Below are 26,394 nucleotides of genomic sequence, written 5' to 3'. Positions count from 1 at the left end.
AGCTGCTCAAAGACATACCTACTGCATACTTTTATCCTATTAAATTTTTTATTATTGATTCAGTAATCCCGAAAGGCAGACATCTGAAATACATTTTCTTTTTGACTGTACAAGATATAACGTGGAAATACGCACACATACAGATAACAAATATTTGTCAGGTAAGTGAAACTCTGATTTTTTTTCAATACTTTCAACAAAATATTGACTTTGAACCTTATTGTCCAGTGTTCATTAGAGATGTTTAGAATTTGTGTAAATCAATAACTGCCACTGAACAAACTAAGATCAAAGTCCTATAAAATCAACATTATGCAGCACCGAGGTCATATGCACTTCAGAAAAAAAGGAAGAGAAAAGATTCTTTAGATTCTGTTGAGGGTAAGAAAGAAACTATTGGAACTGCTCGTTCCATATTGACCAGTTAACTGAATTGTCACTGCTGCTTTATCATTTTTGCCTTCAGAGAGTAAGTCAGTGGTCTGAAATATTGGGAATGATGGACATTTCTATCCAATGTATATAAAAGAAGCCATCAATAAAGTCGCTAGTTGTATCCGCCTTTGGTCAGAACTTTGTTTGCTTCATATTCATTTTCTGAAATTATTTTCTGCTTATAAAATGATTTACAGCTTTGTGGCACTGAGGAGATTTATCAGCTCTGTACTACATGAAGAAGCAAAACTTCCAACAAACTGAGAAATATCTTTCCATTCTCTCCAGTTCTGCTACTAAAAAGGTATACCAAAATAGTAAACTCTCTCTTCCAAAGTTAACTGAAAATTAACTTATGTTAAAGAAAGCACAAACAAACCAGGTATTTATGGGAGCCCAAATGACATATCATACATGCCAACTTTAATTTAGGGTTTTTTCTTGCCTATGTATCCATCATCTAGACTCATACAAACATTAAGATTTTATTTTCAGTAATCTTATTAAAACACTAAACACACATTTAGTAATGTAAAACATGTTTAAAATGTTTAATTGACACTATTTGAACAGTTTTGATAATATACCTGAGGTAAGATTGCTGCTTCAATTTTTGGTTCTCCAAGCCCCATGACCTCTACCTTGCAAATATCACAAAATCACAAGTAATGTACTCTCCAGTCATCCACGTACAAAAATCTTACCTAATACACCACTAGGTTCAATAGGATACTCAAGGATTGACGTAGCTGGTGCCAGCGTGTAGGGGTATTCATATGGTGTGTAAATTAAACCAGCTTCAGGTCCAGGTGGAACTATTGCAGCGGTGGGATGAGGAGTTCCGTTTGGCATGACAGCGGTTTGTATTTGTCTGATCAAAGGCATTATGGTAGGGCCAGCTGGCGTAGGAGTACGCAGGGCAGCTGGTGGGAGAACAGGCGCAGGCCCAGTAATAATCCTTGGAGCCTGGGCTGTTGCTGCAAGAGAAAAGGCAAGGGCTGCTACAGTAAGCAAAGAAATTCAGAGGAAAGTATGGAGATAGCAGTACAAAACACGGAAAGAAAGGGGAAAAGTAGGAAAGAAGAAAAATAAAAGGAAATCATTAGTACATGCGCTGATCACACAGTGCCAAAGCACACCATTCAAATGCAAACAGCTTTCCATTTTCCAGTGTGATTAAGTATGAACATGCAAAATAAAAAAGCCATTGTAAAACAGTGAGGTAGATTTCTCAAACAGGTTACACGGCACAAAAGCTCAATTTAAACCACATTTCTTCACTTATGCTATCAAGACTGCATGAGACCAAGATGCATGCAGGTGATACAAGGAAAATACTGTCATAATCAAATAGAGAGTACAAAAATTTAGTGCAACTATAGAGTCCACAGATACTCAGTTATATGCAGAGCTGTCATATGAGTCTAAAGTTTTTATACAGCTTAAAACTGTATTTAAACATACACACAATTCCACTTTCCAGGATCAGTGAACTTAAAGTGACCTAGAAACACAACGCACCTCCTCTCCTACTCTAGCATGAACAGAAAGGACTCAAAAATTGTTTCCATATTAAAGTCCCCCAAATAAAAAAAGCTTTCTTTGTATTCCAAATTCACTAAGGCCTTGTTTAGGTTAAAGAAAACATGTATTTTGTTTAGTTTTTTTTAAGCAGCATTAGTACATTTCATTAACTGTTACTTGAAGCCTGTTGCCACATGAGATGAGGAACTTCTTAAACACTAACACATCAGCTGGTAACAGTGAGTCGTAAAAGGTTATAATTTATAGATTTCTACGAGCTATTGTTGATCTACTGATTTAATTAAGTTACAGGTGGTAGGAAAAGGGAAATATGGCAGGTTTTCAGATTTAAGACTTGCAGTTTTTAAATTATTTTTATTTTTTAAACAGAAGTGTTCAGACTGGATGAATAATTTAAAAAAAATCCCTCAAACATTTTCGTTTCCTTTCTTAAATGGAAATAAATCAGTATGGCTTCTACACCTCAAAGTTTTCAGTAAAATCAAACACAAACAGTGAAGCTGTCTAATTATCAAAAAGTGAATATTTGTATGGAAATCTCTAGTCAAAACTGAAAAAAAATCCACTTTCCACTTACACTGATACAACAGACCAATGGGAAAAGATCAGACAAAGAAATTGCTCAAATTAATATTAAGTTCTCTATGCAACATTTAGCATTAATTTAAGTTAATCTGAATGCTATTTTACTCACAAATTTGTGATAATTTAGAGACTAAAATATATTTAAAACTGATCTAAGCTTTAAATATTACATTGTTCATTACAGCTGAAAGATTTAACTACCACCATTGTAGTGGTAAAAGCCCTTGCTTATGTGCCTTTTCAAATCAGAATAGTTACACTGGTGTAAGCACTCTCAAATTGACCTAACTGCATTCCAACCTTTAAAGATATTCAACACTGAAATGGTGACTGTGTGGAGAGACAAATTTGCAAATATCAGTAGGCCCTTAGTGAAAAGACTGATTTAACTGTGCCAACGTTTGACATCTGTGTCACAGCTACAGCAAAAATTTACTTTGGAACACTATCAGCAACTACATTTCCAGGAGGAGAAATGATATTTTCAACTAGAGAAAATAATTTGTATCACACATAATAGGTATCTGTTCTCACGGTGTATGTAATTAATTTTCAAGTATAAACCTGTGCATACATGTATTTGCAAAAGCATTCTCACACAAACGTAATGGAAGGAATTGTAAAAATGGCTCATTACATCACTGATCCCTGTGAACTCAGCTGTGAAATCAGTTGATGAATTGTTGGAAAAACACAACATTGGGGGGACACATGCAAGCAAGATGAAAGGAAGGCATATAATACAGAAAAATGTATTCACAGTATCCTGAACATCTGTAATATTTTCAAATTAAATCTCTAAAAATAAAATTGAAAAGGAGTCTAATGCCCTTTAATGTATTAAGGAAAAACATATTGTAAAATAGAAAAAAACTGGCTTAAGGTTTGAGGTTTTTTTAACTACATACTTGTAAATATTTCAACCCAGGCATACTGTTTAAAAATAATAAGGAGGGTGCAGAGGGAGTGGCAGAACACCAAACAAAAAAAAAACAGCAACAAAAAACCCACACGGACATAACTTATCTTCAGGAGATCTTTTGCAACAATGACCTACTGTTTTGTTGGGTTTTTACTGCCTTTCGTTGTCCAACATAGTTGGTGCTGTACATTTGCCAAAAAGTAGCTTTAGGAAACAAAACATGCAAACATTACTACGGTATTGACCCTCCAGCTTATGACATGCTTACGTGATTTGATGTTGGCATCTCTGTAGGTGCCATTCAGAATTGCAAGCTCCATCAGCTGCATCTTTTTAAGGCTGTCTTCTCCTTCTGCCTGAATGTGAAAAGATGGGAAGAAAGTCAGGCTTATTAATTCACTAGAACACAAGATCTAAGAAACGTAGAATAAAATGTCTTCAAGTTTGAATCAAACAAAACACCTGCTTACCATTAGTGACAAAACCAGTAAACTTTGTCAGCTTTTCCTTAAAATTAATTGCAAGTCGCGCGTTGTCTATCATTAAGTGGTATTGATACATATCTTAAGAATTTTGAAAAAGACATACATCATAAACTGTAAAAATAGAGTTAAGTGTAGTGTTTGATAGAAATTTAAGTTTTTTCTGAAGTTGTAGTAAACATTTTCACCTAGTTGTACAGGAATCTTAAAAAATAAATCAGGTATTATTAGGCTAGAGGAAGAATAGACACCACAAATTTCAATTTATTCTAACTTGCTCCAGCACAGTTGATACTGGAGGGGTGAGGGGCCCAAACAAAATATAAACAACAAACTTTTAGTAGCTGTCTAAACAGGACATCAACAATCACTGTGAGACAGCATCCATAATTCTGGCACACGTAGGTATACTCTGGTTAGGCTATAACTACAATTTACATAGTATATGTTATTCTAGTTTTCGTTTCAATATAAATTACTTCCCTGAAGTTACCTACTCCATTGGTATCCTGCATCTTGTATAACCACTACTCAATATTGAACAAAAAAGCTCATTTTTCCATCTACTGACAAAAATATTCCTAACTGGTACAATTTTAGTTTTAAGACCAGACGTTTTCTGATCTGTCTTTCTAGAAATACCAAAGTTTGTTTGGACTACATTGTGTCAACCAGAAAACAAGACTATGATACAGGAAGCCCAAGAGAGATGGTAAGTATCTACTTAATGAGAAGTTACCACTTTGCTTCTTGTAGTGAATGCCACCACTGAAATTCTCAATCAGATGGAAAAGATGGCAGCTTCAGTGTCAGCTACACTGCATTCCTCCACTGCTAAGCAAGATTTCTTATATTTTTGACTTATCTTGCCTATTTGCACAAAGTTTTCCAGATACCTGGAACAGCATTGTCCAAGTTAATGGGAACCTGGACAAAAACATGCTATGCCTCTCACTCTGAAAATCATTAGGTCTGATTTCAGAGTTGTTCACCTGTCCTAAAACTACCACTCTTACAGATGGTTTGAACTAGGAATTCCAAGAGTGTGAGTCATTACAAACTCGGAACTAAAATCCACAAAGAATAGCAATCACCACCACCATCACCACCAACACAAACTCTATTAAATATCTTTATGTCTATTTCAGCAGTGCCCAGGTGAAACACCATCTCAAACTAGTTAAGAGCCAATAGGATTATCTAAAAGCATTCCAAATGTACAGGGAAATATTTTTTCAGGCTAGTTTGCAGCAATATATTGCTAAAACCAAAACTTTACTCTCAAACTATAGAGAAGTAATTTACTAAACTGCAAGACAGAAAAAGTTTTTAAATTGTATCTAAGCAAATATGGTAATCAGTGTTAGGTATGCTCAAGTACCACCACCCCTTGCAATATAAATTTTAACACCTGATTTTTATCAACAACTTAAAATAAACACTGCAAGAGGGTCAACACTAAATCACTTTCAGACACCAGAAATCAAAGTCCTACCTGTAATACTGAGGACTTACAGAAACACAAAGATTACACACAGTAACAACTGATGTTGTTGTCAGAATATACCAAAAGTTAAACATTTTCTTTATATATTAAATATTGTGTCAAAGACCAAGCTAACACTACCATTTTAACTACAAATTAATTGTACTGTTAAGTACTGTACTATCCAGAAACCTCAAACTCCACAGTCATTAAAATCAGGCCCTCTGGAATACAAAATGTACTGATTATAGCATGCTTTATACAACATACTCAGAATATACTTACAATGTACTTATAATTTTTAAGAAACTATTATACGATTGCATCTTTGCTAGTAAATGACCTAGAAAATGATGATGCAATAAAATAATTTCCAAATCTATCTGCCTATACAGAGCTCACAAATTCTTGTCATTCTAGATATACCTTAGCTAATTTATTTTAAGGTTCCTTCCAACCCAAACTACTCTATGATTCTATGACTTTAGCAGTAACGACTTTTAACACATTGATTCCTCTTTTTCGCTCCCCCCATGATGGTTATACTCTGTTATTGGCTTTTTGCTTGGGATCTTTTATTTATTTGAAAGTGTGTAACAAAAAAACCCTCCTCACAATGTCAGCTGCAATTCCCATATACTTCCATTAATGTTGCTAAAATTGCTCACTTCCTCCAAATAAGGGTTCAGGTGATTGATCTGACACCACTAATGAGTCTCAGTTACTGCTGAATCTTACATTCGGCTTGCTAGGCTAATTTTAGTAACTCTAATCCCAGATTTTGCACTACAGCGAATATTTCCCAAATGTAACTATTTATAGGATAAAAATTTTACAACTAAAAACACTTCTTCCCTTCTGACATCCCCAAAAGAAGGAGTTATAACAACATGAAAGCAATAAAAGACAGATAAAGTAATGATTCTTTCTTTGGACCTGTGACATTTCCCTATAGGGAACTGTGCTTCTTATGGGAAAAGATGGTGCAACCACCTAGGTTTTACGAAGTATGTTTACAAAAATAACAATGAACTTCAGCATACAAAGCAGACCAAGGTTTTACTTTTTATCATTGAGATTTACTAATCTAAAGGACTGCTTAGAAGCTGACAAATTTTGTTCTTTTAGAAAGACTCCAAAATATAGTTTAAACTTTCCCTTAAAGACTGTACCAGTGATAATTCACAGATGTAAGACGCAGACTTGCATTACTAGTCATTAACGCTGTCTTTCAACTTCTGATATTTTGTTTTTCAAACCATTTATTAGATAGAGAAGAAAAAAACCCAACTCAGCCCAAAAAAACCCCCAGCGCTTTAAAAACATCTTTAATGGTGACCACCAGGACATCATTCTGGCTCCTCCCTGAAGATGGCACTGTTTATTATACAATACTGTCTCCTTAAGACATGGGTGCTTAGCACTATTTGCACTACCCTTCTAGTACTGTTCAAAACCCTGCTACCTCCTCATACCCTGAACTTGCAACAGTCGCTTGCCACCTCTCTTCAACATGTAAGTCACAGAAGTGGTCAGGTGCCTTTCAGATATGCTGTCACGTATCAAGCTGTCCACTTCAGCATCATTCACCAATAGCCAAAACCTCACATTTCCAAGAGCTGGGACAGCAATGAGCGAGTTTTTGCCTGTCCTAGCCTCTCTCTTCCTTGCTGACAGATGATCAAATGAGGCACACCGATGCAATCTATCTTAGCTCCAGGCATTTCTGCAGGCACTCTCTGTTAAAGTAAAGAGAGGTTGCATCAGGGATACAAAGGCAATCTCTAAAGGGACAGTACATTACCTGTACAATAGCTACAACAAAGCTCTGTCATTTGTACCAAGAGGAAGCTACTTTGAGCAAACATCAATAAGGTCACTTAAAGCCAGATTTGCATTACTAAGTTAAAGCTCAAGTGACTCAAACCTCTCATCCTCTTGAATCTCCAGTGATTTCCTTGCGCCTCTAATGTACAATATAACATGCAGATTAAGAAAAAACCTTAAATGGTAACTTGAAACATAATTCTTTAAACGTAAGCACTTGCAACTGCTCACTGAATACAAATACTGAAGAGATGCAAGCAGTAAATCATAACAAAGCCAACTGTGCACAGACAACAGCAGCTACTGTTCTGTGAACACAGTCAATACTCCTCACAGTAGTGCAGCTCTACTTGGGCTAGCAATAAAAAGACCTGAAGGAAACCAAATGACAGTGGCCATTATTGTTCTAAGTAACATGCTTTTTAATCTTTATCAGAGTAGGATTAAGTGTCACAAGGTTCCAATGCTAGTAACTATCACAAATGCCATGAAGACTCTGGGAAAACACTTCCGAAAATAAAACAATTTCAAATGAAATACACAACACTGACCATACTGATGCCCAATTAAACCCACAATTCTGTCTCATATATTGGGATATACTGTCTGGTTTGGGGGAGTGGGGGAGGTGGAGGAATGTAATAAACTACTATCAGTAAGCCTGGTTTATGTCATGAAATAGGAGCTCGGATAATTCAATTTTTTTATTACTTGTTTTCATTATCAGTGCCCAAGCTATACTTCAACTTCATACACCCCACGATGCTCAGAGAATTTTTTTAACTAATGTTTCTAAAATTATTATTAGGCATTTGCATTCACTGTGCTATGTCAATGAAGACTTCAGAAGATGACAGTCTTCAGAGGTGATGGGCAGACTTAAGATTCTGTGTAGAGTCAACTCTGAGAAGTCTACAATAAATTAAGCTAGAGAAGGAAAGAAAGATACTATCTTAAAAGAAAAGAAGGATCAAGTAGCAATGTTTAGTACAGAGCAGAGATCCACAAACTAGCATCAAGTGGAGCCAGTCAGTGGCCACACTCCCTGCCAAGCTGCTGCTGGATGCAAACTGAAGGGCAGGCCTGTCCCACCAGGTTCGTAGAAAGAATGACCAAGCAGCCTCAGCAATGCAAGAGCACCAAACAGTAGCACTTATCTTTCTAAACACCTCAGCAACTTTTTGTGTGCAGACTACTTGCCTGCCTGCCTCACTCAACCTCTGTTTAAATAGAAATATGCAGCAGCATTTTGGCACCTTCCCTGACACCCTTGGAGACACTTCTTCCAGCTATCACATTCTGACCAACTCCATATACTTTTCCCCGCATTTACTTCAGGTAGAGAATTTTACCAATAACACATTGTATTTTTTAATATACAAGTATGGCATTAAATAACTTTACACACACTCCAAATTGACAGGCAAAGAATTTACAGTTATTGAAGAATAACACTACACTGAAGAGCAAGAATAGATACTTAAAACTCTTCCTCAAATAGGAAAGTAATTTACAATTGCAACTCACAATAAAAAACTTTTCTACAACCACATCTCCAGAAAGACTTTCATTATTCTTTAAACTGCATAACTGTATCGTAAAAGCTACCGTCAACTTATTAATTCAGTAAGAATATTGGTAAAACACAATAGCACCACTGAAATATTTTACGCATGGTCATCTCACCCTTCTTACCTAGTACATACTGACACACACGACCCCCCCCACCCCCCACCCCAGTCCGTCACCCTGCCTTCCTACAGTCCCCCCAGCTGCTATACAACTGCACAGCTGCAGTTTGGAGGCTTGTGCTTTGACACTTGCTGGACTCCCTGGGCTCTAGAATGCTTTTATCTCCCTGACAAAGAAAAATGTTGCACTGCAATTCACTTGTAGATCAGTAAGTACTCCTAACATACCATGCACCAGTCAAACAGTCTTTATACATGAATGTCTCTATTCAGGGACAAAACCCTTCCACTCATAATTTATAAACGAAAACCTCACAAACAATATACTACAAATTCCTAGACATACACATATTAAACCAAAACCAGATCTCAGACACCAATATATTGCAAAATATATTGTAAAATATATTACAAAATATTACAGGCTAAATAAAACACATTGGAATTCTTGCAGCTAAGGTATATGCATTTAAGATCTATTCTGTGTTTGGAAGGGGTTTTTTAACTTGTTAAAACACTGACGTTACCTACGGCAATGAAATTCTAGGCAAGATGACAGGCAACCAAATGTAAAACACAAAGAAAAGAGCTTTTGAAAAGAAACTAAATGTGAGCACCTAAACTATTAATCAATTACCTACTGCAAGACATCAGATTTCACTTTCGCAAAGGCTTTTACTCTTGTTAAACTACTCTATTACTCAGTGTTAAGGAAAACATCCCATCATCCCTTCCCCTCAAAACAGCTGACAGACTCACATGTTTCCCCTGCCCAGAACGTACTTAGACTTTCTCATTCTTGATTACACATTTCTGATGGTGATGGAGCAGAAAGACTACAACATAGTTTTTTTTCATGCAGAGAAGAATTTGCCAAAGAGGCCTTTTCTGGCATAATTTGGCAGCTATTCTTCTATCAGAGGAAATGTTTCCGAATACCTTTGAGATACCACAAAACAGATCACTACTTTAAAACCATCCATATCTTTTTGAGCCCCTGCATGCCATCAACAATACTGTGGCATTGAATAGGTTGCAAACTCTAGCTCAGTTATTTCTCTATTTCCTTTTCAATGCTGACACACACTGCTATGTCTGTGTGGACAGGCAAAGATAAATTAGCATCATTATTTCTTCTGGGCAACACACTCTGCTTATCTTCTTCAAAGCAAGCTCTCAGTTCAAATGATATGCAAAGAACACTGTGCTGTTTCACTTGACAAATTCATTGGTCATAATGTTAAAGATACACTAGGGGGAAAAGGCAGCACATCTTTTTACACTTCTCATCACGTTATCTGACATATCCTTGTTCAATCATGATACTTGGCACACCACTAATATTTTTGACAGTCCCTATACCCTCCCTCCCTGACTCCCCGTTTCTGCAAGAAGGAAATACAGATAAGGTACAGAAAATCAGCATGAAACACATTTTATAAGCCAGACTGAAATACAGCATTATTGGAACTTACAGGTTTGCCTCACCATATACCCTCTTGGTACTAGTAGTTAATTTATTGGAGGAAGATCACCAGCAGGATTCTGTTTGACCTTCATGGATTTTTAAATCTGTCCTAACATTTCTTTAGGAAAGCTGTGATAGGATCATATTTAAATCACAGAGTTTTGGACTTTAAAAGACATGAGGTCCCTTGGGTCAGTTACACTAAAAACTCAACAATACTTAATTCCAGAATTTGCTCTTCGTTTAGCCATGTTTTTTATTTTTGAATTATAATTCCTCTTTCCCTGACACCTCAACCTTCTGAAGCTGTTAATAAAATCAGTGACAAGAATCTCTATACATCACATAAAATTTCAGTAGTTCACAAAGGTCCAGAACAGGAGTGCATCTTTCAGGACATACATACACCCAAAAATCTTAAAACAAAAAAACATTTATACAGCAGTTCCTAAAATGTTTCCAGAAAGACACAAATGTAATGAAATACACTAAAATTTATTTGTTAGCAAAGATATAAACTACAAGCACACACTTGTGTAACGATTCAAATGATATAGTTATATATAAAAAATACAATTTCAAGTATCACATCTATTTTTAGCAATGTGCAAGCCCAGTTAAAACACTTTCACAGCTAAACACTTCACTTTCAATATTTCTAATTTTGTAATGCCAGACACTCAAAATTCCTCCTTGCTGCTCCATCTAAGTCTGAAAGCAGGACCTAAACCATAAGCACACTGAATGACATACTACTACCAGACAAGCCTTTGACACAAATTTCCCACATACAGCTCTACCAGCAACATCCTGAGTAGCAGGAACATTCTAGGAACCTGAAATGAAACACAAGCTATGTTATACAGGTCTTTATTCCAGCTGTAGCCTTTTGAACAGTCTGAATAATGCCAAAACATTCTGAGACAATGTTGACATTCCACTTATATGAGGAAAACTGCTTTAACTCCTCCCAAGTTTTAATTAACTTATACTAATAGCTTCACTAACTTACGCTACACAACTAACTCTGATGAAGGTGGTCTTTCTAATAGGTACAGATTAAAGGCAGTTGTTAGAAATAACACAGTGCAATCATTAATTAAAATACTTGTAGATAAGTCTGGCCTGACATGTAATTTTTATTTTTCCTCTATCATCCCCAGGAGGCTTCTATTCAAATTTTGAGTTTATACACTCTAAATTTCCCTTAAGTGCAAAGACACCGGACTCTCATATTGGGGTTGGAGGGTGCTGGGGCAGCAAACATACGAACCCCATTAAGGGGTTTCAAAACTAGTATTTTGTTTTAAACCCTAGAGATACCAGCACCAGCTAATTTTGTTTCCAGTTATGATAACTATTTCGTACATAAAGCTTTTCATTTTCAAAATAGTACTGAAATATGATCCCATGTTCTCACATGGAAAACATGTCCATTACGTTTTTAATTGGTTCCCACCCAGAAGTAATTTTAAAAAAAATCTAAGAAAAATGACATTTGATATCAAATTTAGCAAGCTAGAAAGAATGTGAGAAGTCTCTCTCTTTAAAGCAATAAAAGAAAACTAACCGCTGGTGACAAGGAGTACAAAGACTTGCTGTGAAATTAGTACACATCTTTCAAGTGTACCTTCTCTTACAGATTTCATTAAACACAAGATTCAGGGCTGCAGACTGCCACATTGGAATCGAAGCTGCAGTAGTAATTTTTAAGACATTTTTATCTTCAGCTTCAGAAATTATTACCTGAAAAGGTAATAATGGCTAATTAAAATAAACTCAAATACAAATTGAAAACATGACTGTTTAGGCTTATCCAATCATAAAACATTAGTACTCAGGGAGCAGCGGTCTTCCAACAGCTTCTTAGTCTGTCACATTTTCAACAAGAATTATGACAGCTACATGTGATTAAAAGAATTTTCTGCATTTCACATGTTCCCTTTCGTAAAACATTTGCATAAATTGTTCTATTTTCAAAATAGCAGAAAGTGCAACAGCACAGTTTTGATAACACTTTTTCTACAAAGACAAAATCCCCAAGGTGGAGTTGTCTAATGACTGATTTAGAATTCTATATAAAGCTATGATCTAGACAAATAACAATTTTATTTTAATATAAGCCCAAAAATTGAAGTGACCTAAGATTTAAAATTCCAGTCCAACTGAGGAAACACAACACTGAAAGTTTAAAAGGACCTATGCACTCAGTATATACTTTCAGTAATACTCAACAGCTGCAAAAATTAAGTACTAAAAGCTCACAATTACTTCCAGATGCTTTCCAGGATATGAGCAACCCATAGCTCTGTAGAACATAATAGCACACATACATCTTATATGCATTTTATAAGTACACTAATACAAATGCTACTGTTTAAAAAGTTGAAGCTAATTTTTCTACAAAAACCATAGATGCCTCTACTGTTCTTGAACTCTTAGAGCTGAAGTCCAGAAGGAGGGGGTGGTAGTATTCCAACTGGTTAGTCTCCTTGCTTGTACAGCTGGCTAAAACACACTTTCACAGAGCTTAATAATACAGAGAAGTGAAAAAATGAATTGTGTGCACTCTCTCGAGGGGACAAATATGTCAATTGTATGACCTTCCATTTGAAGTCTCATGCTGCTCAAGGCAGTGTGTTGCTAGGGAGGCGGTTTTCTTTGCTATTTATTGAGCTTTCTTTTCAGCTTTTAGAGACCAGTCAATGTATATTTTCCAGAGAGAGGAACGAGAACTCAGCCCTGTGGAGGCTGGCACAAACGGCTTTTGAGGAGCACATCTTCCCCAGGGAGCTGCACTGCTGGGCCACCTGACCAAGTAAGGACACCCCCTTCTTCACAAACAGAGCTGTAACCTGTGGCTACCTCTCAGGTATAATTATAACCCTTCCGGCCCCAAGAATGAAAGCTGAGACACTCTTGCTTCTGAAAGCTGCTATTAGGAGTGTGTGCTACCAAGGAGCAGCCCTATGTGTGTGCTATGAGCTATCAGGTAAGAGCATCAGCTATTAAAGCACTCATTTGGTGACAAACTGACAAAAGATAGCTTGGACTCCCATTAGCTCTGAACACTTATTTGTGCCATCACATAAAAGTAGAGGGTGGCCATGAAAGTTTCTTCCATCAGTTTGTATCATTATTTTACTTCTACATAAGTTCAGCATTAAAAATAATTTTAAAAGCCTTAAGGCAAAGACTCACACATTTAGCAAAAAGATTTTTGACATTTACAATGATTATAGAAAAACATACACGCAATAGATTTTCATTTTGTTATCAACTACTTTAATCTTAACAACTTTAGTTACAAAAGATTAGTGGACTCAGTAAATCATTAAAAATCATGCAACATACTTCAGCTTCTTTTAAGTGCTCCAGAATAGCAGAAGAGATAATAATTTGACTTTTTTTAAAATGCAGTCAGATAACATGTAGTCCCAGTGTAATCAGCCAGATTAATTCAAACATATGCAAGTCATTTTAATTATTCATTATAGTTCTTGGGGAAAAAAAAAAAAAGAACTTGAAGCTGTTGTAAGACCCACTGGTTGTGCTAAATTAAAAACAGCTGCTTATTAACTTCTTTGCCTTTAGGAATTTACCACATATTTAAAGGTCAGTATTTGACATCCAGATTTTGACAAATAAGAACTACCTATTTTTCATAATGTACTAACACAAAAAAAGTTTCTTATGACATCCAACTTCGTATACGGAATTTTATTTTGCTGCATGTTTTACGGGCAGATCAATCTTAAATTCAGGAGACAGAAACAGTAACAATAATTTAGTTATGGAAGTATCACCAGCACATTTAAACCCTTCCTTAGATTCTGAAAAAAGGTTACACAATTACAATGAAAACACCTTTCCTTTATTTACCAATTTGAACCAAAAATTGCACCAATTGTATTTCAGCGATTTATATACATATAGTATAGGCAGAGGAATGTTCCTAAAACTACTGTTGTTTAATTAAAAACATAAACAAAACCAAACCACAGACAACAGTTTCCATTAAAAGTGTTGGCTGGAGTTCGGGGTAAAATCTACTCATTTTTTTATTTCCCCGTTCCCACCTCGCACTCAAGATTATTCAGATGCCTTTTTGCATAAATAACAGAATCCATCTTTTTTTTATACAGGTTCTGTTTCAGAACTGTATCTCCTATAGCTTATTATAGATAGTGACAGTTCACATACAGGAAAGGGACTGGAGTATAATAAACCCCATATAGTCTCCTATCCAGAAGGGACTGGGATCATGAGACATCCAAGTATCGAGAAATTCACCAAAATAGAGAGCTGGCTAACCTATCTCAAAGTCTTACTGACCAGAATATTTTCACCTTTTCTTTCTTAAAATGCTACGTTACCAAAATCGACTAATTAGCATTTGTTTTCTATATAATAATTAAATGAACCTACATGATAAAACAATTAAGCTCTTTAAGTCTAATTTTCTGTTCTAGAATGAAAGAAGCATGGACCAGACCTACCTTGAATAATTAATTTCACCACCCTTCCCTGCTGCTCTGCACACTAATTTACAAATCTGCCTCCTCAGCAGAAACACAGCTAATACACCTAAGTAGCTATTTAGCAGGACTCACAGCATAAATTTGAGATCAAACTTCACTTCAAGTTAAATTCTATACTGGGACAGACATAATCAAGGCTTCTGTGCTTCTATTTGTTGCTCATGTCCGCATATTTTATACTGCTGTATCTGAACAGTTTCCTACAGGTTCTGGATCAGCTATTACAACAAAATTTCATTTAATGGTTTTCCTTTTTCATTTTCTAAGCAGCTAAGTACCTGAACTGTAGCTGAAACAAAATGCAGTCATCAAGCCACCCTGAATCAATGCTGTCATGTCACGCTCAGGAAACTGTTCTTGATAGGATAATCCTACAATTTTTCTACGTAGGATCTTCCTTGTAGCCTTCTAAAAAATCTTAAATGCCAGATGCATATCGCATCAACTTTGCAGAGAACAAGCAATGTTAATTTAAAAAAAAAAAAAAATAAAAATCCACCAAACAGCTCAAGTGGTAACTTACTTTTTTCTACACAGTCACCATCAGTGCCTTGTCCATCACTCTCACTCCATGTTGTATTGATATGCAATTTCCACCTGTTTTCAGAATGATCTTTGAGTTTTTGCTATATAAGTAAAACTCTCCCATTTTGCCATTTCTAAATTTCATTCTCAATTGTTCTTCACATCTTTCAGTAAAAATCTTATTAAATATTGTTCACAGGCTCTGGCTCTCTAAACATTTATTGTTCTAATTCAGTCCTTAGTAGAAACCAACACTTTCCATTTACATATTTGAAATACAATTAAACTGTCGTTCAGAGACTGTAGAATTATCATTTCATATTACAGTAGACAAGGTGCACACCCATAAGCAAAAGCAGCTTAAAACACGTTTTCTGCAACAGTATAAATCACCTTAGCGCCTCTTAATCTCATGAACTCCGAAATCTCATGAATATTTCAAAATAATACCTAAACTCACATATCCTCTAACTTTATGCATTACACCCTTACACAGTGAATTTTGTATTAAAAAAACTCCTTTAATCTGTGTAAAAATTATACATAGAGACAAATATATAGTAAATAAACAAATAAAAAACCCAGAAAAAAAGTACAATTAAAGCTTTCAGTTAAAAGATGTGGCTGAAAAATTAAGAAGCAAACCTAAACCTTCAGGTTGCTCAGGGAACTGCTAAGTAAGTCGCCCTTGGAAAAACTTTTGAAGGTGCCTGGGTCTTAGCAAGTGCCATCTCCTAAAAGCACAGGACTGGGCAATTCCGAAATGCTGGAAGTCAAGCAGTCAAGGCAGATGGCCAGCCTAGCCAAGCAGGGATCTTCTACTCAAACTGAGGCATAAAAGGATGGTGTACGGCCAGTGGAAACAAGGCAGGTGACATGGGGGGACTACAGTGACACTGTTTGCTACTGTAGGGTAGAAATTCATGCAGCCAAAAGCTCAGTTAAAGTTGAAGCTGGCCAGCACTGTGAAGGATAATAAAAAGGGCTTTTTAAAACACGTTAATAACAAAAAGCAGGCCAGAAATAACATTGGCCCATTACTTGATAAGCATGGACACCTCATAAACAGGGACGCAGACAAAGTGGAGACATCTAATGCTTTGTTTGCCTGTCTTCAATACTGATGATGGGCTCGGTCTCCCTAGAGCCCTAGGCTGGAGGGCCAAGACCGTACAAATGATAAACTCCAGTCAATCCTGAACTTGTGCAGGATTTGCTGCTCCAGGTGGATTCCTATAAGTCAATGGGGCCTGTTGGGATTCAACCAAGGATAGTTAAAGAGCTGGCTGATGTCACAGCGAAACCTCTCTCAATGATTTCTCAATGCTCTTGGGAATCTGGAGAGGTATTCAGTTGACTGGAAGCTAGCAAATCTGCAAGAAAGGCAGCAGGGAGGAACCCAGTAACTACAGGCCTGTGAATCTCACTTCCAGTGCCTTGAAAGATTATGAAGAAGATTAGTCTGGGAGCAACCAAAAAACTCCTGAAAAACATCACAGTCGCAGGCCCCAGCCAGCATGGGTTTATAAAGGGAAGGACCTGCCTGACAAACTTAATTTCCTTCTATGACAAAGTTATCCACCTAGCTGACTGAGGAAAACCAGTTGATGTAATCTTTCTGGATTTCAGCAAGGCTTTTGGTACCGTCTCTCACAGTATCCTCCTAAGCAAAATGTCCAACATACACATGGATAAACACATAATGCAGTGGATGAACAACTGGCTGATGAGTCAGTCTCAAAGGGTCATAGGAACAGCAGAAAGATGTGCCAAGGGAGGCTTAAGTTGGATATTAGGAAAAGGTTCTTCACTCAGAGGGTGGTGGAGCACTGGAACAGGTTCCCCAGAGAAGCAGTCACAGCACCAAACCTGAAAATATTCAAGATACATTTGGACAATTCCCTCAGATGCATGGTCTGAATTTTGAGGTTGTCCTATGCAGTTGGACAATAGGAGTTGGGCTCTATGATCCTTGTGGGACCCAACTCAGATCATTCTGTGATTCCAGAAAAAGAATGCAGATTTTTAGACAATATCCAAGAGCAGCTGAAGAATATTCATCTACTCATCATCAATAGGAAGAAAGAAATGAAGTTCTGTCCCTTAAGTCAAGGGAAATGCAAACCATCAAGGTCCAAAAGCAATGCTGAAAAAGCAAAAGCATTTCTGAAGCAATTCAAATAAACAGAAAAATGAATGGAATTTTGTTTCCAGAATCTCTAAAAATAAGCTGTTGTGTACCTGCACATGATTGAGTTCAGAAAGTCAAAACCTTAAAAAAACAAAGAATGGAATGGGATGGAAAACATACAGAGAATAATTTCAGAAGAAACATGTTCGGACAAGTTTACCTAGAAAATACAACCTCCAATGCTAGAGCGTGAAAAATTGAAATGCTATCTGAAAACTTTTTCCCAGGTTACAAATTAGTTCTGTACGGTTAGGCTGAGGTTTTAAACTACTCAAAAGAATAAAAAATGATTTTTGAAAATGTAAAAAGCCTCTCAACTGGCATTCCTATGGTACTTCAGGTCAATTTAACTGGTAGCGGCCACAACCTTACTCTTTCCTCACTGTATCCTCACTTGCTCACTCTTCACTCTTCTGTATCCATGACTGAGCCACATCAACTTACTAAGCTAGCAAGACAATTTTTGTATTTAAATATGAATAGTTTTCTGCCAGATTACAAAAGTGAAAAAGCTGACTGGAGGCTCAAATGTGTGCCATTATAAAGGAGGAGAGATTGAGGCAAGTTGAGACCTCCCCCCGTGCACAGCTGTCAACTGACTCAGCTGCATGTCTTGCTGATTCTTAAGTCCAGCAGTCTGATTTCCAGACTGGAAGCATGGATTTTTCTCTTATAGCCAGGATCCAGCACCTGACAATCAACTGAATTGTTTTCATACTAAAATTTTAATCCATTTGTCTTACTCCTCTTTCTTTCTCCTGCAATACTGATTTTTTAATTTTACTTAGTTTATGCCCATTTCTCTTTATTTACGATCATTGTCCTTTCTGATTTCCTTCTTTCTTGATGCTGAGGACTGGAGGAATAGCAGTACAGTTTCCTTGACCAACTGTACTAATCACACTCCTCTTGTGGTTACTTTACACTATGTGAAGTACACTTTATCCATTTACAGGTTTACTCATGCGAAGCAAAGGCTACAATCACAACCATTTACTTACTACTGTAAATATCTATATGCGTTCATGTTTTGCAGAGACCTTTAAGCTTCTTTGGAATTTGCACCCCATGTTCTAAAAACACTGGAAAAGTCTAATTTCAAATCTCTTCTAGAACATCCTCATCCTAAACTGGTAATTTTTGGACCTTAGACCACCATCTTTAAATCCATAACAGCTTAAGAGTATACCCAATACTTACAAAGCTCTGTGTTAAACTGAAAATCATGCAGGATTTGATAGTGTGAGGATCCTACAAAAAATCAATTTCATTATTAATATTTTCCTTTTTCTGTATTATATTCTTCTATAGAACTACCCTAAGTGAGAATGGCACATTTCTTTGATTCTTCGGATTCCTGGATCAGCAGGACCCAAGAACCCTAGAAATATAATAAATTCAGCACAGAGAACAAATACTTGCATAGCTTCCCACTTCTTCCCCGCCATGTTATTCCCGTATTTTCTGTGTTCATGAGCCCCTGACAATTCCTCTGTGTGCTGTGGAGCCTGAGACATTCAAGCAAAGTGATTTACCTCTCAAAAATCATCAGAAAATTGTGGGTTACTTTACTACCATTTAGGAAATAAAATCAGCTGGTGGAAAGGTCCAATGAGTGTTATTTTGTGATATCCAACCACAAACAAGTAGTCTAAAGTTGGATTGAGTAGTGAAGCAGAAAGAGGACTTTTTGTTTCTAAACTGGCTGATCTCATCTCATGAAAACATACCGTAAAATGAATTGGATTCAGATCTCAGCAGATCCAACTCAGTTTCACCTAAGATAACATAACAGATTACTTTACTCCTATCCAGATTTATTGTGTGTTAATTTTGGATTATAAAACCATACAGTTTCTCTCTGCAGTGGTTGTGAGACAAAAAACCAGGATATCCTTCAAAGAAAACATTCATCTTCCATCAGGTAACCTCTCTGATGCATATCTTCATTTACTTCAGAGTATGATGTTTCTGATGCGACTGGTCAATAATTTTCAGGTTATGAAAACCCTTAATAAAAGTGAAATATTAGATCACTTTTATTAGAATCATACCACGTTGCCCAGTTGCAGTTACCAGTAATTATCAAACTTCCCTATCCCAACATTCAACCTTGCTGAAATAAACAGTTCAAGCTGTTCCTGTGCTCGGGCTGTCACATATTTCCATCTCAGTTGTGTAAGACAAGAAGGGAGGAGAGGAAGAGGGCATAAGACCAGAACCAAGACAAGTCCCAATCAACCTCCCTAACCAATGGAACCAAAACCCTGAAATACAGAAAAAAATCCCACAGTATGAAATTTGAAAACTGTAATACCAGTAAGTCCTTTTTTTTACTGCCTAGCTTCTGTAAATAGACAACTCAGTTCAACCCAGTAACCAGAACAGTTTTCTGTAGCACTGCCTTTTATTTTTTTTAAATGCTGTTAATGCCCTCTAATCATTTAGCCACCCTCTTACAATACAAAGCCTAGAAGTATTCCTAGTTTCACAAGGCCCTTCACAAACAGATAATACCTTTAAATTTTGCTGTCACCTTCTACTAGCTTATCTAAGAAAGCATGCAGGTGGGAATCAAGTCTCATGAAATCAATTCACTGGCAATTTTAAGCACACGAACTCTGGAGCACAAATAATTAATTTGAGGAACCAACACGTCTCAAAGTAACTTCAAATGCACAGCTAAAACTGTGAGTATTACTAATGTAAATGCTGCTCGTCTTAATCTAATTTCTTTGGAGATAGTTCTAAAGTTTCACAGAAACAGTACCCTGAGGCTACCAAACAGTTTCAGCTGCATCATTAGTAACAGTTCAGGAATTTGTTAGAACTTAGCAGCTGTTCAACTACTGAATCACTAGCACAAATTTACTATTTTCCTTTGCTAATTTACAGGATTTCTGCTAGTGATGGAAGATTATATCAAGGAGTTCTAAGCTATTTTTACTGCTTTAAACAAAAAACTAAATTACTGCCATTAGGGCAGTACTGCTGTCTTTTTAATTAGCTCCCCCACCATACCCTAATAGTTAGGATGAGTAAAGATTTGCAATACATACTAAAAAGGCTAACAAGGAAACATTTAAGCCTTAAGCTACAAGCCCAATGCAAATTTTTTTTTTTTGAAAAATATTGCATACTATTCCAAGTATGCCACGTCCTTGAATACACATTTTCATATCCAGTTTTCAAGCACGTGTGAGTTTTCCTATTTCTTTCTGTAAGTTATCAAAGTGGCTAGGAGAACATTAATACACGCTTCCAAAGAAGTTGTGCAAAACACTGGTCATCAGGCTCTTTCTACTACAGCTGTCTTCTCGAGCAAACCTGAAGGTTAAAGAAGCATAAGTGATGTTCATCATTTGCGGCACTTGTGAAAGCACCAAGTTTATCTTCTTACATTTCAATAGCATTGGTGCTGACAAAGAAGTCATCAGGTCAAAGCCCAGCTCTCTTCAGAGAGAAAGCAGGCTGGAGCTGGGAAAACATTTACATGTGACCCGAAAAAAACCCAGTTTGAAGGGCCGTAACACCTGATTTGTTTTTGAAAGAATCTTTCAACGCCCTGCTCCCCTTTCAGAAGCAGGTTTGACAAGTGTTGTAATAAATATTACATGCACAGAGGAAAGCTGAAATCAATAGCAGGTTAATGTTTATTGAAACAATACAGAGAACCATTTTTAATAGCATTACTTGAAAAAAGATCTAATCAAGCAAAGGAAATTCAATTTATGTTTAAAGCAATCAGATTTTGTTATTCACTCCAGGGATTTGTTGCAAACTCTGTCTCTTAAAATGTGCTTACTGTACTGTATTTAGCAGAAACAGTTTAGCCTTAATAAGCTGATAGTCTGTGCGGGAGCAAGGATCAACTTATTCCCATTAAGAATGTAAGCAGCTTTCTAACAGCCTTCTTTGCTGTTCAGCCTATGCCAGAGAAAGCAGGGATCTCTCCTCTAAACCCTGTAATTTATGAGTTTATTCAAACCCGCCAAATTGCTTTAAGTAAACGCCTCTTATATTTGAAGATTCCCATGGCAACTTATTTAGTTTGGCAGGAAGGCAGACCCAAATTCAATCCTTTTATCCTCCAGCTAAACCATTACAATGGTAATTCTGCTCTGACACTCTGAAGAGACTGCTAATTACTGTACTCGGGTCCCTAGACAGATTTCCCATTCAGATTAAAATGGCTGTGCACGGCAGAGAACAGTAGCAACACCTTTGTGTACAGGAAGGGATGTATTCTCACATTACGGCTTTTTACAGGAGAGGCTCCGTGATCGCAAAGACAAAGACTCTTCTATCGGCTAAGCTGCGCAAAATAAACATTAAGGAAGCTAAAAAAAAAAAAGGAGCATGACAGCAAAGCAGAAAACTGAACTACTAACTTAAGCGTTCTGACTACTGAAGATATTTCGTCTCCTCGCAAATGAAATTAATTATTTTGCTTGGGTTTTTTTTTTTTTTGCTATTATACACTGCATTTAATAGTTCAAACTACAGATCAAAGAACTACTACTAATCAAAACGCTACTGAATAGTGTTGTGTCATTATACTGAATGTGTAAGTACCCACTGCTTCACTGTCACCAGAACATCTCAATTTTTAACACGCCACCCAGGTCCTTTTACAGCATTATTTATTTTTAGAAGGGTGTGTGGCTTTTTTTTTTTTTTAATGGCAAAACTTCTTTCCCCTGTCATTTTTAATCAAGAAAATGCGAAGGAAACTAATGACTGCTCCGTTGCTCTTCTGCCCCAGCTGTTCCCATTGCCATTGAAATGTAAACAGCAGCTAGATACTGAATAGAATAAATATTTGCTTTTTTTCTGGACCAATGTCTATTGTAAAGGAAAAGCCTAAACTCTTGCTTAATTTTGTCTTCTAGAAGAATGAAGGCAGTGGTCTCACTGTTCCCCCATAAAATTTATTTTCTTAATACTCTGAAGAACTGGAAGGCAACTTCTGTTTTTGAAGAACTAGGAAAATGGGAGGCATGGATCTTACAAATGTGTACAGCAGCTGGCAAACAAAGCAAGAGTACATCTTCCCTTCGAGGATGAATTAAACAAAACCAACATCCTTCCTAGAATAGCAACTTCCAACTCATTTGAAGCTATGCTTTTTGAAAAATCTTAAACTACATCAGCATCTTTTCCAAGTGATCATAAAAATAAGTACAAAATCTTCAGACAGAATTTGAGTGTGCTCTCCCTTACATACTACCTTCTTTTCTCTTTAATCATAGAATCACTAGGTTGGAAAGGACCTACTGGATCATCTCAATTCCTAAACCATGCCCCTCAGCACCTCATCCACCTGTCCCTTAAACACCTCCAGGGAAGGTGACTCAAGCACCTCTCTGGGCAGCCTCTGCCAGTGCCCAATGACCCTTTCAGTGAAAAACTTTTTCCTGATGTCCAGCCTGAACCTCCCCTGGCAGAGCCTGAGGCCATTCCCCCTTGTCCTGTCCCCTGTCACTTGGGGAGAAGAGGCCAGCTCCCTCCTCTCCACAACCTCCTTTCAGGCAGCTGTAGAGAGCAATAAGGTCTCCCCTCAGCCTCCTCTTCTCCAGGCTAAGCAACCTCAGCTGCTCTTCCTAAGACTTGGTCTCCAGCCCCCTCACCAGCTTTGTTGCTCTTCTCTGGGCATGCTCCAGAGTCTAAACATCCTTCTTGTGGTGAGGGGCCAGAACTGAACACAGTATTCGAGGTGCGGTCTCACCAGTGCCGAGTACAGAGGGAGAATAACCTCCCTGGACCTGCTGGTCATATCATTTCTGATACAAGCCAAGATGCCATTGGCCTTCTTGGCCACCTGGGCACACTGCTGGCTCATGTTCAGTCAGCTGTCAACCAACACCCCCAGGTCCTTCTCCTAGGCAGCTTTCTAGCCAGACTTCTCCTAGTCTGTAGCACTGCATAGGATTGTTGTGCCCCAAGTGCAGGACCCGGCATTTGGCCATGTTAAACCTCATGCCATTGGTCTCAGCCCATTGGTCCAGCCTGTTCAGATCCCTTTGCAGAGCCTCCCTACCCTCCAGCAGATCCAGATCCACGCTTCCACGCAGCTTAGTGTCATCCGCAAACTTGCTGAGGGTGCACTCAAGGCCTTCACTCAGGTCACTGATAAAGACATTGGACAGAGCAGGACCCAGTACCGAGCCCTGGGGAACCCCACTTGTAACTGGCCTCCAGCTGGACTTAACTCCATTGACCACCACTCTCTGGGCCCGGCCATCCAACCAGTTTCCAACCCAGAGGAGTGCGCGCCTGTCCAGGCCAGAGGCTGACAGTTTCTGAAGCAGAATGCTGTGAGAAACTGTGTCAAAGGCTTTACTGAAGTCCAAGAAGACTACATCCATAGCCTTTCCCTCATCCAATAGTCGAGTCACTTTGTCACAGAAGGCGATCAGGTTAGTTTGTCAGGACCTGCCTTTCGTGAACCCATGTTGACTGGGCCTGATCACCTGGTTCTCTTGCATGTGCTTCATGATAGCACTCAAGATCACCTGTTCCATGACTTTCCCTGGCACTGAGGTCAGACTGACAGGCCTGTAGTTCCCTGGATCCTCTCTGCAACCCTTCTTGTAGATGGGTATAACATCAACCAGCTTCCAGTCTACTGGAACTTCCCCAGTCAGCCAGGACCGCTGGAAGATGACGGAAAGGGGTTTGGAAAGCACATTCACCAGCTCCCTCAATACTCTTGGGTGGATCCCATCCGGCCCCATAGACTTGTGGGTGTCTAGCTGGGCAAGCAAGTCTCTAACCACCTCCTCTTGGATCATGGGAGTCTCATTCTGCTCCTCTAACTCCTGGGTTTGTACACAGAGGGAACAACTTTCCTTACTATTAAAGACAGGCAAAGAAGGCATTAAGTACATTCAGCCTTGTCCTCATCCCCTGTCACTGTTGTTCCTTCTGCATCCAATAGGGACCGAATATTCTCCCTAGTCCTCCTTTTATTGTTAATGTATTTATAGAAAGATTTTTTATTATCTTTCACAGACTTAGCCAATTTGATTTCTAGTTGCAATGTAGTGGAAGTGACTACCCTACCCCAGTGGACCCTGAAAACAGGAGTTAACCCAAAAGAAAGCTACGAGGAGACAGCAAGTGCACTACATCCCTGTGTCTACCAACTCCTGAACCCTTAAGTATTTTTTTCCAGTGGAAAAATGACCTATTTACCAAGAATTCTGTGCACATGAAAATAAGTTTGTATGTTTGCATTTATTTTTTAATGTTCCACAGTACCTTTATAAGCAACCTACAACTCCTCACTCTTACGTGATTATCTCTTAAAAACCTGTTTTAATAACATATCCTAGTTAGGTAGTGATAGACTGTATTAATGAATCTGGACTGGTTTTGATGGGCCTGAATACCAGGTTCCACTAAATACTGTGACTCCATCCAGTGAAACAGTCAAACAGCATAAGGAACGCTTAAGAATGACTTAGAAGTACCAAATCAAAGCTATGTGAAAAGAATGATGTGGCATCACTAAATATTTCACTGATGAGATAAAATCAATTCGACTTGATGCTTTCTGAGTCATTTCAGGGAACTCGGAACTTAAGTCCAAAAGCTGTTTCAGATACATGCCCAGGACAAGATGACAGCATGGATAGAAACAACAGGTGTGAGCTGGGCAGAGTTAGAAAGTTACACAAAATGGAAGCAAAGCTAACTTTTAAAAAATGTTAGAGACATCAAGCAATACATTTAATTTCAAAAGATATTGCCTGCTTTCCCATGTCATCTAAAATGTTCTAAGAGATAATATCTCATGTATGTTTTCTCAAAGTATGATTTTAAATTCCTTATTAGCTCAATTCATAACATACGAGAAAGTTAAACTTTCAATAACTTTCATTTAAAAAATTACTGATATTCTAAACTCATTCCAATTTTTTAAAAGAACCAATTCAGTTCTAAAAATCCTAATAGGAAACAAGAAATTCAGACGATCTTATCATGAAACATTTCTAAGGAAATACAGCCATATTGTTAAAAACATCTTTTAAGTGTAGGCTGACTCATCTAAGAAACCAGTGAGAACCATCTGGCCCAATTAGTGAAGAAAAGTCTACAACTTCTACCAACAGAAAAGGAAGAAAAAGGTAGCTCCTATATGTTGCTCCACCGGACCCCTACATGCAATTCATTCAGTGGTTTATAAAGGTGCTAGTGAAGTCAGGACTAGTACGAAAGAAAAGGTACAGATAATCTAAAGTGGTGTGCTTTAATCTGAGATGTAAGAAGCATTTCAGATAAACCCATACGGACACACTAATTATGCTTGCCCAAATTATATTCATTTTTTCTTAAGTGCTTGTTCATGTTCTTGAAGTCTGTTACATATCTTCATATGCCTGTAAAACATTCAATGCATACCTGTACTGTAGCATCAAACACTACACGTATTCCTCTATATAGAGTCTAAGTACAACCACTGGAATAGATCAGCTCCTGTAAACAGGAGTGACAGTGCAATAGTGCGAGAAGCCTATACAAGAAAGCAGGTCTTGTAATACTTTTGTATGTAATTTCTCTTCAGCCTATTAGACAGATATTGAAGTTTACAAGCATATTACATGTAAGACACCAACTATGCATATTAAATATAGTATGTTCCCATGTACTGCATAAAAATTCTTCTACCATACTCCCTAAGAAGAGTGTGA

The 26,394-nt window shown here is 37.5% G+C and overlaps 1 protein-coding gene across 7 annotated transcripts in view; it reads right to left on the bottom strand.

Annotated features, from left to right (window-relative positions):
• QKI (QKI, KH domain containing RNA binding) overlaps positions 1–26,394 on the bottom strand; it is a 152,874-nt gene that overhangs the window by 9,295 nt on the left and 117,185 nt on the right. For 4 of the 7 annotated variants that reach the window (XR_008449392.1, XM_054063932.1, XM_054063933.1 and 1 more), the window contains exons 5-6: positions 3,756–3,843; positions 1,140–1,436 (exon numbers count right to left, since the gene is read on the bottom strand). Coding sequence is in view for 6 of the 7 variants with exons in the window: in XM_054063932.1 (XP_053919907.1) it covers positions 1,140–1,436; positions 3,756–3,843 (385 nt within the window). In the remaining variant the exon portion in view is untranslated. The remainder of the gene's footprint in view (positions 1–1,139; positions 1,437–3,755; positions 3,844–26,394) is intronic. The other 3 variants (XM_054063928.1, XM_054063930.1, XM_054063929.1) reach the window with 2 other exon arrangements.

Source organism: Cuculus canorus, chromosome 3 (genome assembly GCF_017976375.1).
Source record: "Cuculus canorus isolate bCucCan1 chromosome 3, bCucCan1.pri, whole genome shotgun sequence".
In the NCBI taxonomy this organism is placed as follows: domain Eukaryota; kingdom Metazoa; phylum Chordata; class Aves; order Cuculiformes; family Cuculidae; genus Cuculus; species Cuculus canorus.
The sequence above is the reverse complement of the archived record's forward strand: the minus strand, read 5'-3'. Positions and strand labels throughout refer to the sequence as shown.